Below are 13,874 nucleotides of genomic sequence, written 5' to 3' on the forward strand. Positions count from 1 at the left end.
GCGTTTAAGGTTCAGAAGAACTGTGTTCGGGCGATCTGGGGTGCGTGGTTCGACAACAGCTGTAAACCGCTGTTCAAAAAACTAAAAAAAACGAAGTAAAGCAGAGCTCCTTCTGAAAGAGTTCGTTCAGGGAAGTACTGCCACCTTACCTATTTCTGCCGCCAAGCAGTATAGTCAGCATTACTGTGTTCCGGTTTTGAAGGGTAAGGGTGCTGGTGAAATTACAGGCACATGGGACTTGTCAACTTAGGTCGCAGGGTGACGGGCGCAGTGGCAGATCTTTGCGATATAAAGCTGTTGAGTGGCACTGCAATTGTTATGGACTATAGGTAAGGTGGCAGAACTTCCCTGGACGAACTCTTTCACAAGGAGGTCTATTGCTACTAAACCCTTCTTAGGCTGCTAACAGATTGACTACATGTTTGCAACTTTTTGCTTAATTTTGACGTAAAACATCCATAGAACGTAATAAAAAAGCCCGTGTCACAATTTAGGATATTACGTGACACTGTTTATGAGCAAATGTAATGAAAAATACTATTATTTACATGCCACAAACGACACCACACAAGAAAAAAAATAAAAAATAAAAAACAAAACATAATAATAAACATGATTATTTTTTAAATAATAAATAATTTAAAAGACTCAATTGCACAGGCCCCCGCTAGGAATCGAACACTATACCAGCACAAGAGTTCACCCAACCAAGCTATCGCGAAAGCAAAAATGCTTCTCATACAATTTTTATTCCAAGATTCACCGCTAGATGGCACTAGTTGTGCCCTGAAACACGCTATCGTTTTATTCACAGCGAAAATATGTAAGGGCGCCTACGATTCGAGTGTCATAAATAGTAATGCCGATTTATCATAGATTTTCATAGTATTTTACAAGAGATTTTGTTGCACGTCATAGTGCAGCATCACAACACATACTATTTCTGTAGACGCAGAGGTGGGTTTCTAGAACCCTGACTCCCACAGGGGCCACTGTAAGGCTCAACTCACATTGGCGCAGAGTTGAAGCGTCGCGTCGCGTCCTGTTTTTCAACTCCACCGCCAGGCGACGCGCGACGACGTTCGCATTAGTGCGCAGGGATCAGTTTGGTCGGCGTCTGACGCCTCACGGCGCCCAAGTGACGCGTGACCAAATGCTACCAAGCTCGAATGCTACCAAGCGCCTAATACTACGCACGTCGCCACTCGATTCCGTATTTGCAAATCATAAATTTGTACCTTAATAATTGAAAAATATAGATGAATATGCTATAGGCGAAAAACATGACGCGTCGCGACGCTTCGACTCTGCGCCAGTGTGAGTTGAGCCTAACTGTACGAGATACGTCTATTCTATGGGGTGACGAATTCTGCTTTGACAACATACCGCGTAGAATTTGCAAACTGGGCCCTAGGAGTATATTGGAAATAATTAACCGACTTCTAAAAATTAGGTTCTTAATTGATTTTTCCGACATTCGTGAAGCGATTTTTTTGTTGGAAAGGAAGAAGGAATAAATAAAAAATAAAAACAGAGATGGCAGAGATGAAGGGTTGACTACCAACTTGCCGAACTTACGACGACACGCCGTCACGTACTATGGTAAAAATCAAAATCAATCTTGGATGGAACATTTTATTTTAAATAACCTTATTTACAAAAAAAAATCTTAAAATAAAAAAGGTGGTGAATTTAGTTTTAAAATTATAATAAGAGACTTAAAAACATATAATTATTAGCTAGTTGTGTCCATTTTGTTCTGCACACTTAAAATTAATTATGGTTTATAGACCTCAACATTAAAAACAGCTTCCGAGTAATGGTGTGATTTTGTTGACAGCCTCGGGCAATGTAAATTTACACTTACAGTTTTACACAAACACAACGCAATCCCGAATGATTCTCAACCCTGTACTTCAGAATATCTAGTGTAAATGATTTTGTTGATAGCCCCGAGGGGTAACCTATCACAAATTCGAATTTTATTTTCCGAAATAACGTTGTTCTTTAAGGAATTATGTTGGATGTTTATCGCAAAGACGCGATTAGGTTCGGTTAGGTTAGGTTAAGTTCCCCCCCGAAGGGGTTCCCGCCTTGTCGTGGCGGGGGGGCTCTAGTAGCCGTGGTCGATTTCATCCCACGGTGAAGCTAAGAGGAACCCACAGGGCCGGCCGATGGTGGTAGGCTGGCCCGAGGAGGAGGGCGTTCCGCGCGGACTCGTCTGCTCAGCGGGACCGCGCGGATGCGCGAGGAGGAGGGTCGCGGGGGGAGAGACGTGTCGGTGTGTCGTTGCCGCTCGTCCTGTCCTCCGCGACCCTGGCGGGGCTGCACCGCTTTCGACAATGCAGTGGCGGCGGGGCCGCGGGGGAAGAGACGTGTCGGTGTGTCGTTGCCGCTCGTCCTATCCTCCGCGGCCGAATGTGGGCGGTTGGCCCGTGGTGGGCGCTCCAAGGGACTTTCTTCGGAGAGTCCGTGCGGAAACGCGTTAGGTGTTGCGGCGGAGCCTGTCATCAGATCCGCCGCGGGGGCTGGGGGAGCAGCCACTGAACTTCACGGTTGATTCGGAGTCGGGGGACGGATGTGTCTCCCTTCTCGGGGAGGGGCTGCGCAGGGCGCGGCCAGCCGCTGGTGGGGGCGCGGACGAGTGCAACAGCGTACCCGTACCCCCAACTACAGCGGAGAGGAGGAACACTCCTGGGGTTTAGTGCGGTCGGGCTGCTCCCCTTCAGGGTTCAGCCCAGTCCCACATAACCCCGGTTCTGCCCCCGCGGGGCCGGGGTATCTGTAAGCAGATTCCCCCGGATTAACAAAAAAAAAGGTTAGGTTAAGTTAGGTTTAAACGAAAATGTACGGGGAGAAGGCGAAGGCAGTTCGCTGCTCGCCTGATCCCCTAGTAAGACCAGCGGGCTCTGGACAGGGACTCCGGAGCCTGCATTGCACGGCCTCACTCGTCTGGGGGGCGGGTCGGAGGACAACCGACTCGCCCCTCCGTTGGCACGGGAGCCCTGGCGGAAGCTAGGGCGGCCGGGCGGCGTCGTGGTGAATGTTCACTGATCCCACGGCGCCGACTCAACCGGCGAGAGGGAAACCCGGGGGGGTTTTAGTGGGGTAGGTCCTCCAGTCTGGAGGGAGAGTCCCCACATAACCCCTGAGTCTCCCTGGGCTCAGGGGTATAAATATTTCCCCCCCGTCAAAAAAAAAGGTTTAAACGAAAAAACATTTTCCTCTCAACATTACTTTCGAGGTTATGAAATTTCGAGCAAACGTGACAGTGTCATTTCGGACTGCTGATAGGTAACCCCCTGGGGAGTACTAGTTTACACAAATTCTCACAATACAAATCCGAATGATTCTACAACTTGTAGTTTAGACATTGCTACACTATTTTTTTTAATAAATAATAGACATACACTTGGCCACGATGTCACTTGTAAAAGATTCCTATGCACTCTTGCCTTGAATAGCCCCCAAATTGTACTTTTCGGGAAACACAGATAGAGTATTCCATTAACCAAAAATATTTTTTTATAATATGCAGAACAACGATAGACACTAAACTAGAAAAAAATACATGATTTGTCTGTTCTTAAAGTCTTTTCAGTTATTACCATTTGCTGCATCTCAATGTAAATGAGTTAGAAAATGATGCTATGTGAATAGCATGCCACAAAAATAAACGAACAGGTGACAAATATCGTGCCTTACTTTCTCAAACGCGCACCTTAAAGCACAAAGTTACTGAAGTGCAAAAAATTGATTGTATATACAAGTTGTGCCGGGTGATTTTACATCATATTTCCTAGACCAAATAAGGTTTTTGCCTATTCTTAAAACAGTGCATCCAAAATAACACCCTTGATAAGAAATTTTTAATAAATAGACAGTTTTGCCATCTACAGAATAATCACTCTTTATAAGATACGAGTTGGAGAAAGTATGGCATCGATTTGTTATTTTCAAATATCTTATCTCAACAACATTTAAGAGCAAAACTATTCACAATTTTAATTACTGCCGGTTGCAGTCGAACACCCTACATCGCATTTAAAAGTAATTAACTCGAAAAAGTTTTTTTTTAAATTAACAAAAAAGAATAAGATGTTACGGCCGTGGCGCCATAATATACTTCATTTGGCTCATGCCAAATATGACCAAATTCATTTTGATATGAAACACGATTCTTTATAACTGCGCGTTAGGCACATAATGACAAAAGAAATGAGCGTACGCTCTTTGTACAATATCAGCACATGCATCAGACGTATTTCATATTAGCCGAGTTGTACAGTCAAACAGTATATAATATGGAACATATATTGCCCTCCTTGTCACAACTTCTGTTGTGTAATTTTCCGAAAAATTTCGAATAGTGGGATTTTTTCTGGAAAAGTTGGAAAAACATAATTTCGGAGACTTATATTATATTCTACGTTTAGAAATACCTCTTTAAGTTTTATTTAGCGTGAATTATAAAATAAACTTGTATAGCTAAATGCTACTTAGAGAAAAACGAGATTTAAAATGATTTCTCAACAGCGAAACAAACATTTTTAATGGCTCCATCGTTTACGTTCAGTAACTTCAACTTTTGACAGGTGTCAACGTCAAATGTGGAAAGTAAAGAAAAAATATTGAAAAAATATTTCTTTTTTTGAAAATATGATTTTTTTCTAAATGGAAATTTTTCCATGACCAAACACTAGTCACAACTAATGCATTTGCATTTCGGTAACTTTCGAGATATTGGCACTTATTTTATTGTCATCTAAAAAATGTGAATTAGGAAATTTTGTTTAACAATAAAACTGGAACTAAATAAGATATCAGAAAACCGATTAAAGGTGGTTGTAGATCTCGTTCTGCTGGCTCCAGACACGTTAATAACTCAAATTCGCTAAAATATCGATAACGTTAGTTATGATAAAAGAGGGCAGTAAAGGTCTCATGCTACAGTACGTCTATGAATGCTACATTCAATACATGGAGATGGAATTCGAGGTCAAAAATGTAAACAAACAACTGTCATTGTCAAAATGACATACATAGACATAGATTATAAACATTTTTTTCGGGTTCGTTTTAATAAATCTGTTAACATATTAAAGAAGCATAATAATTTATTGTATTTACATATCTACTTACTTCCAATAACAAAACGCTTTACACGGGTCTATTTTCATATTTTCACAATTCTTAAAATATTTATTTTTGTAATAAGACCTTTGTTAAATTTTTGATCTCGAATGCCAACACCAAGTATATGAAATGCTTAACTAATATCTTTTGCCATAAGTACATATTGACAAGAAACACGTAGAACATTTTATTTGTCTCATATATTATTTACAAACTACCTATCTATCTAACTTAGTATTTAGAAGTGTTTGGAAATAGTGTTGCACGTCAATTATAGTCAAATTATCGACATGATATCGATACTATCCAGGCCTTGGACTACAAAGATACCTTTTTAAAATGCAACAGAAATATAAAATGTCAATGTTATCAGTCGAGTCGTTAACATAAATGTGGACAGATGTTCATTTAAAAGGAGAAATCACTAGAGTTTCTTACTCATTCTTATCGAGTTCTTAGATATTTGCGACAGTTACAGATTGGAAATGAAACTATTTTTTGAGCCGTGACCATGGGACTATGAAAGGCCCGAAACGTAGGTTCGTTTGAAAAAACGTATACGCAACTAAGATCCGGAAAATACTTAGAAGTAGTAGAGCTCCTTGTGAAAGAGTTCGTCTAGGGAAGTACTGCGACCCCCGACTGCCACCTTGTGGTGCGGAACGGACGTGCCCTTTTGGACGCGCTGACAGGGGACTGCACCCCTGAAAAAAGCAACAATGATGTGGAGTCATCGCAGACGGAGAAAAATGATGAAACACACTACTTTGAAAATGGATACCCAGGTGGGTCCCCGAAAGCGGGAATCACACCCGTCGGCGGACGGCACCTCTCGTACTCTGGTTGGCAGAAATAGTGTAAACACGACTCTGACCCGGCTTCAGAGGATGTCCTTCGAGGAACTCCGAGTGCAGGTTACCCGCCTGTCGAATTCGGAGATATCGGACTCGAGTCTCGAAACGGTAACGTCGCGGGATTCGCATGATATGTCATGATGGATGAGGATCTCAAATTCTGTAGGAATCATGAAGTTACGGTTAAAGAATACTGCCTCTGGCCCGAGGCTCTGTTGCCTACAATTCAGGGTCACGTGCTGGAAAGTGTCACTGGTGTTCCGGGGTACCTAGAACGAAGAATGGAGCGGCGTCGCCAACTCAAGTGGCGGGCCCGCAAGGGCAATCGAAAGCGGGGTTGCGGAAGTAAGCAACCGCGTTTCCCGGGACCCCGTGTCTGCGTCGTGAGGAACACCCCAGGGGTTTTAGTCGGTGATAGTCCGACATAACCACTCGCAAAACGCGGATAAGTAACAAAATATTTTTTTGAGATATCATAAAAACCATAACCGTTTTCAGAATGTTGAAATTGTTTAATGATATTTCAGCTATGCATCGTTAGGGTCAGATCCGATCAGTCGAACACGTTAACTAATTTTAACTGTTTTTAAAAGATAATTTTGTGCTCTTTTTAACCGACTTCGAAAAAAGAGGAGTTCTCAATTCGACTGTGTTTATTAACAGCAGGCACGCCACCTAGTATCATAAAAAATAGGACGATCTTATTATCCTTATATTTTAAATTTAAATAGTAACTTTATTTACATGACATAAACAATTATAATCTACAACCCAAAAACTCACGATTTAAAACACCCAGTAATAAAATCGATAGTCTTATCGATATTGAATACGCACGCAACACTATTTCGGAAATATATCTTCAAATTTAGCCGTATATTTATTTTTCTTATACACAGTAAGTTTTGTATTTCTTAACGTTTTTACAATTTAGTTACGACTTAGGTTAAGTTGGAATTTTCACATTTTAAATTACAATGTATCCATTTTGAGTAACTTTTGTCACATTTACTTATTTAAACAACCTCGCTGGAGTATATATCAAACATCGTAAAGAACAACTTTTGTTCCACGACTCACAAAACATAATAAATTTACCAAATCTTTTTGGTAAATTTCTCACAGATGGCGCTACGGCAAAAGTTTTAAAAAACCTAAACAAAGATCTTCAACAAACACATGGAAAAATTCGTGAGGTCCGTTGGTTCGTTCAGTGGCTTAGTTAGAATAGCGTTTGGCACGGTTCACTAGGAGACGTTAGTTCGAATCCTGCCGGAACAAAGTGAGTTTTTGCTAAGTTTCGATCTTTGTATTAATAATAACAAAGTAAGGCTCAACTCACACTGGCGCAGAGTCGAAGCGTCGCGTCGCGTCGCTTTGTTTTCAACTACAAAAAGGCGAAGGCGAAGGCAGCGAAGGCAGCGAAGGCGCGCGACGTCGCGATACTACGAATCCGGATTTGCATAACACACATTTGTACCTTAATAATGGGAAAATAGAGATGAATATGGTATAAGCGAAAATATGACGCATCGCGACCCTTCGACTCTGCGCCAGAGTGAGTTGAGCCTAATAGAGTGATTTCAAATGCAGTTGGTCATAACTAACGTGACCGCTATTTTTTACATTAATTTATTATTTTAAAAGTAAAACCATGTTTATGATACTTATTAAACATGTAATGATAAAAAAAAGAACTAAAATGTTTAACGATTAAAAATTCAATTATAAATAATCTGGTTTTATATATTTTTCACATTCGCGTCATTTAAAAAATAATAATGTGAGGTGTATCCTGGTTTGTCAAAGCGGGGCATTGTTAAGAGTTTTGGGGACAGCAGGAGCTTAAGCTTTTAAGCTTCGTTTAAAAGCGGGACTATCCCGGTAAATGCGGGATGTATGGTCACGTTAGTCATAACATAAAATTCTGGTCGATATTCAAAATTTGCCATTTACGAGGCTTAAAACTATAGTGAAACAAAAATTTTATTCTAAAGGTCATTATTATACAGCTTCTGCGTACTTGGATGACAAAAATCCGTGGTAGTGGTCTGCTTAACTTTTAGGTAGGTAGGTAAACTCGATCTAAGATGTGTTAACTAAATATTGTAAATAATAAATGTATTCAAATGTATATTTACAATGAGCAACCCCGAGAGTTTCTTGCTTATTCTTCTAGCAAACGCTGCTTGTTTCAATTTTGGTAAGTTACACATCGTCGGCTAAATTTGAAAATCTCAACTTCGTTTTTGAATAAAATCTCTTTTTTACTCTACAAGCGCAACATCGGGCATTTAAAGCTTATAATATAATTTGTAAACCCTTTTTTAGTTATAAACCAAAAGTATAATCATAGATTGTCTTATAATTTAATTGCTGTAGAGTTCCTTGTGAAAGAGGTCGTCCAGGGAAGTAATGCCACCTTTATTACTGCGTTTCAGTTTTAAAGGGTAAGGGGTTTATTTTTATTCAAATGTAAGTGTGCATTTGACCTCCATCTCACCTGACGGAAAGTGACGATAAGGTCGACGATGGAGCATGCACACCTAAATAATGCCTATTCACTCTCGCCGTGAAAAGGTCAAAGTTATAACGTTTAGGGAACAAGTCTGCTGGCAGGGAATTCCACTCCATAGCCGTTCGCCATATAAATGTGGAAGCCAAGCCGATGATGCAGGTAGAGATGGGCGCGGTTTTAGGTTTAAATTGGGTTAAACCCAAACGAGGGCAAAAACTGTTTACAACTAAATATTTGTTGTAAATAGAGTTTTGTTTAAATTGAATATTATTACAAAATGTTTATTGCTTTATTAGAAGATTCGATTTACCTTTCTATTCAATCGATTCGATTGAAAATCGCATTTAAATAAATCGATACCAAAAATCGTTAAATCGTATGCACTTGAATCGATCTTTATAAAAATCGAAATTACAGGCACACGGGACTTGTCAACTTATGGCTCAGGGTGATGGGCGCCCTGCAGAGTCCCTCAATTATTTGCGTCATGTTTTTCCCCTATAGTATATTCATCTATATTTTCCCATTATTAAGGTACAAATTTGTGTTATGTAAACATGGCAACGGAGTGGAATTTTTTAAGTCGTTAATAGCGTCTGGCACGGTAACCTATCACAAACTCGAATTTCTTTTCCGAAATAACGTTTGTTCGAATTTTCATTACACCGAAAACCGAATTATAACGAAGCCGTTGTTCTTTCAGGATATGTTGGATGTTTATCGCAAAGACACGATTAGGTTCGGTTAGGTTACATTAAGTTTAGTTTAAAAGAAACAACATTTTCCTCTCAAAATTACTTCAGAGTTTATGAAAATTCGAGCGAACGTTATAGCTGGAAAATGTCATTTCGGACTACTGATAACCGTCTGGCACGGTTCGCTAGATGACGACGGTTCCGGCCGGATCGATGTTCGATGTTATGATTATAGCTGCGGTGAGAAGGTTATTCAAAAATCTCTCACTAAATGTCAATAGTGGCGACGAATGCCGAAGATCTATAACAAAAACACATAGAAGAATTTCAACGACTCGGTAACTGGACCTGTGGTCAGAGCAATGCTACGGTGCAGCATGGTTGTGGATTCAGGTCCCACCGGTTCGACGAAATTTTTCTGTATTTGGATCTTTGTATCATAAAAAAAATAAAACTAGTAATTCTGTTTTTATGCCTATTCAATCGTACCTATCAATGGCGGTTACGAGATTTACGAATTTAACCGACGTTATTAGACAGTATTTATATGACTTACATATGGATTTTTTTTTAATTATCACCTTCTATCATAATTACACAACTCACACTTTTGTTACAAGTGTCACAACATCAATAACAAGTCCCATTACAATTGCAAATTGCAACAATTCATTCTGGGTTGTAATCTTCGTCGTTGCCATCGTTTGTTTTTTTCCTATTCGATTTCAAATGCACTGAGGTCTTATGCCTTTTCAGGTCGCTTCTCCTTTTTGTTACATAGGTACAAGTATCACATTTGAATATAGTAAATTTTTTACACATCTTGTAATGCTTCATCATCTCTTTTCTATTCGAAAAGCCGGCTTTACATTTCGTACACTTGACTCTTTTGACTTTCTTAATAAAATGCCTTAAAGGTACAACGTCTGCGAAGGGGTTTAAATTACCGTGATTTAAATTACTCCCCTCCTCGTGGCCCTTCAAATGGTACACCAAACTCATGTTGTGTCTAGCTTTATAATCGCACAAATGGCATTTGAATTTTTTGTCTTCTTTGTGCTTTTTCTTGTGGCGCATGAACTGAGCTTCGCTGGCGGTGGTGAATTTACAAATCTCACATATTTGAATAACCTTCGAATGTGCCAGTCTGTGACGTATGCTCTCCGCGTGACTGACAGTTTTGAATCCACACGTAAAGCAGTAATACTCTTGTAGTGTCCCCCAGAATATCTTGGTCAAATCTGAATTATCTTTGGGCACTAACTTGTTTAAGGGGAGGTCATCCTCATCCTCGTCGGACACCTCCACGGTGTCTATGTGCGGTTCTTCTATTATGACGTCATCGTCATCGGAAGACGTTAGGAGGGATATTGGGTTTTGCGATCTGGAAATAAGAATTATTCATTACATTAATTAGAAACTATAGAGACTAAAGAAACATTGAATCCCATTAATATTTGCACATCTGCTTGCAGGTTGAATACAATGTACCTAATTTTACTTAAGACCTTTGTAATTACTGTATTCTGGCAAATAAATGTATTCTTCTTCTTCTTCTAAAATTAATGCTCCAAAAAAAATTTACAAAGATTGATTAACATATATTATGTTCTTATTATATGATACAGTATAAGCCCTTATAACAAAGAGGGGCAGAGAGTATTTATTTTTTATATATAAAAAATTGTTTTATAAATAAAACCAATCTATAAAACTTAAACTACCATAACCGTTGTCATGTTGACCTCTAGAATCAACAAATGGATTATCTGTCAAGTATACAGTAGCCGTCACCATGTTGATTAATAGATTTATCATCGTTTATTAATGGATTATCTATTGTCTACTCACTTGTCTTCCGCCGGCGAGGGTGGTCCACTCTCACGACTGTCGAGGAGCAGCGTTGGGTCGATGGCAACTTGGACATTTTCCAACAGCATCAGGCAGTCGTTGTTCGGACTGCCCGGAGCTCCTTCTCGACTTGCTTCTATAGAAACAATAACCTATGTGAAATATACCTACAGGACTGCAAAATCGAGAAGTGAAAGTACCTTAAATCGAGAAGTGAAAGTACCTTAAATGCGATTTAACTAATTTTACTTAAAGCAAATTTTTTCTTAATATGAATTCAAAGTTTTTTTGAAAAAGTAAAATAATCTCTAGAAAATTAGGAAATGAAACTATTTTTTTCGGATTTAAATCGCGTATATTTGTTTTTTCAAACAAACCGACGTTTCACAACAAACAGTATTTCCTCTAATGAAAAATCCCAAACAGACATAAGACTGCAGTACTAATTGATATGTTTTAGTTTATTCTAATTTCTATTAATAATTAATAATAAACTAAACTTAATAAAAATTCATTCAATAAAATAATTTGTAAAACTTAATGTAGCGTAAATTGGAATGTTTTCTTTGTAAAATTAGAAATAAGGTATTTAATTAATCACTATTGTAACTATAGTGAAAAAATAGGGTGGTTTCATTGACTTACAAATGAATGGACGACGGGTCTAATACAAAAACCACGAAAAAATGTCCCAAGTCAACCTATTTAAACGTAGTGACATGTAAAGGAATATGAAAAAGCTAAAACGTTGAATTTAAATTGTAATGTCATCGCAGTACTGTCTAATTTTGCTTGCTTCGCTGTCAGTCGAACAAACGAAGACTAAAGCGTGAATGACGCTCTGTATACGATTTTAACGCCCTATAAGTTCGGACACTTTTAGCGCGGACCCGACGTCCATATAATTGTAAGTCAATGGGTGGTTTGCATTAATATTAGACATAACTGGTTGAAGACTGTACCACCTCAGTCAACCGTGACCATGGGACCTGTAAAGGGCCCGAAACGTCGGTTTGTTTGAAAAAACAAATATACGCGATTCAAATCCGGAAAAATAGTTTCATTTCCTATGAGTAACAATCGCGAAAACCTAAGAACTCTAGAAAATTTTTATTGAATTGATATTCAATTATTTTTTGTGAAATTACTTCACTAGTTTGTTATAATTATTAATACAAAATCGCGTTACATACACACAAGAAAAAAATACAGTCGAATTGAGAACCCCCTTTTTTGCAGTCGGTTAAAAACATGAACTCACCTCCTCCAACTGAAATTTCAACAAAATGCGGTTCCTTTACATCTCCAATAGGTGGTTGAAATTCAACTTCCACAACTTCATATTCTATCTGTCTCGCGATATCATTTGTACCACCATCAATTGATTTAATAACATTATTTTGGTTTTTATTGCCACTAACGTGGTTTTTACCATTTGCATCTGAATTCCCGTCATTACGTACGCAAACAACAAAGTCTTGTTGGTTTTCATGGCCACCGTCGTGGGTTTTATCACCGCTACTTCGATTCTTACTATCAATAATTAGGTTATCCCGGTTTTTATTGCCACTAATATGATTGTCATTAACTTGGCTAATTTCTATCTCAACTTTGTTAATGTCTTGATTCTCATCTATAGATGCTTTGAGGCGTTCAGCAAGTTTTTTGTCCTGTTTAATATGATAATTTGCTATAATATCTTCAATGTCTTCTTTATGTAGCTCAGTGTCAGATACATCACTATCTTGATGTAATATTGCTTCTGGTACACTGTGGGTAAAGCATAATTTTTACTGTTGACTTTAGAATGTGACGTTGTTAGTGTAGTGTGCAACTTACGATTTTGATGAGACTACAACAACTTATGATTTTAATAAGGATGTAGCAAACGAGGTAGTTGCACCCGTACTGTGTGACCGGGCTGCCAGGGCTGTGACGAGCAGTTTTAGTCGAGTCACTGCCATGAACGCTCATGATTAGGGACGGCAGACTGTTTCGAAACAGGGTTGTAGTTGATGCGGATTGTTTAACACATCAGCAGATTTTATGCATTTAAAAATGTACATTCTTACTGAATCTATCTACTCGAAAAAGCTTTAAATTTTCTTTGGTATTGTAATAGAATATTATTTCAATGATTAGCCTAGTTTCATCGTTGTGGAATTTTATCAAAATTATATGTATGTATTTTAAAAACGCCATCGAGTTGCTTTTTCGGCTTACAGTTTGCTTCTTGAAGGTTTGAAAATTATTCCAACATTTTTTTCTTTTTATGTCAAGTGACGGGACGAACAAGCCATGCGCCTGATGGTAAGCTACACGCCTGTAAATTCACCAGCATCCTTAACCTTCAAAACCGGAACACAGTAATGCTGTAATGTCAGCATTACTGTGTTTGGCGTCAGAAATAGGAAAGGTGGCAGTACTCTACAGCGTGCCACGCCATGTCACGACTCCAACATCCGCAATTAATGTCAGCATCGAAGATGCGTATGCGGATATTCGCAACAACCCTATTTCGAAACATGTTGAGTTGTTACGGCTCACAGGTTACTCAGAACCAAATGGTCGGTTAAGGGATCTGGACCCCGATTCAGAACTCTTCGATATCTTAACCGAAACGTTCGATTGCATATCGTTCTCGAATCGAAAGGCGCTTTCCGATATCGTTATCCAACAACGTTTACGGAGTTAGTCGGCGAATATAGATTATAAGAAAAATGAAATTCTTTTTCGGCGTCGATTTCGTGCGCCATGTAAGCCGAGTTGCAAGCACTAACGATGCGAGCAGTTTCTTTCTTTGTTAGTTTTACCTGCCTA

General features: G+C 38.9%; 1 protein-coding gene across 1 annotated transcript; it reads right to left on the reverse strand.

The window, feature by feature from the left end:
- Positions 1-9,872: 9,872 nt before the first annotated feature.
- On the reverse strand, positions 9,873-13,028 carry LOC113240525 (RE1-silencing transcription factor B-like). Its single transcript, XM_026477855.1, has 4 exons — positions 12,964-13,028; positions 12,316-12,824; positions 11,055-11,190; positions 9,873-10,587 (listed from the first exon to the last, which is right to left on the reverse strand). Exons 1-4 carry the CDS (start codon positions 13,026-13,028, stop codon positions 9,873-9,875), a joined length of 1,425 nt encoding a protein of 474 aa, XP_026333640.1.
- Positions 13,029-13,874: the final 846 nt, after the last annotated feature.

This window comes from Hyposmocoma kahamanoa, unplaced genomic scaffold (assembly GCF_003589595.1).
Source record: "Hyposmocoma kahamanoa isolate Upper Pololo Valley unplaced genomic scaffold, ASM358959v1 146, whole genome shotgun sequence".
Classification (NCBI taxonomy): domain Eukaryota; kingdom Metazoa; phylum Arthropoda; class Insecta; order Lepidoptera; family Cosmopterigidae; genus Hyposmocoma; species Hyposmocoma kahamanoa.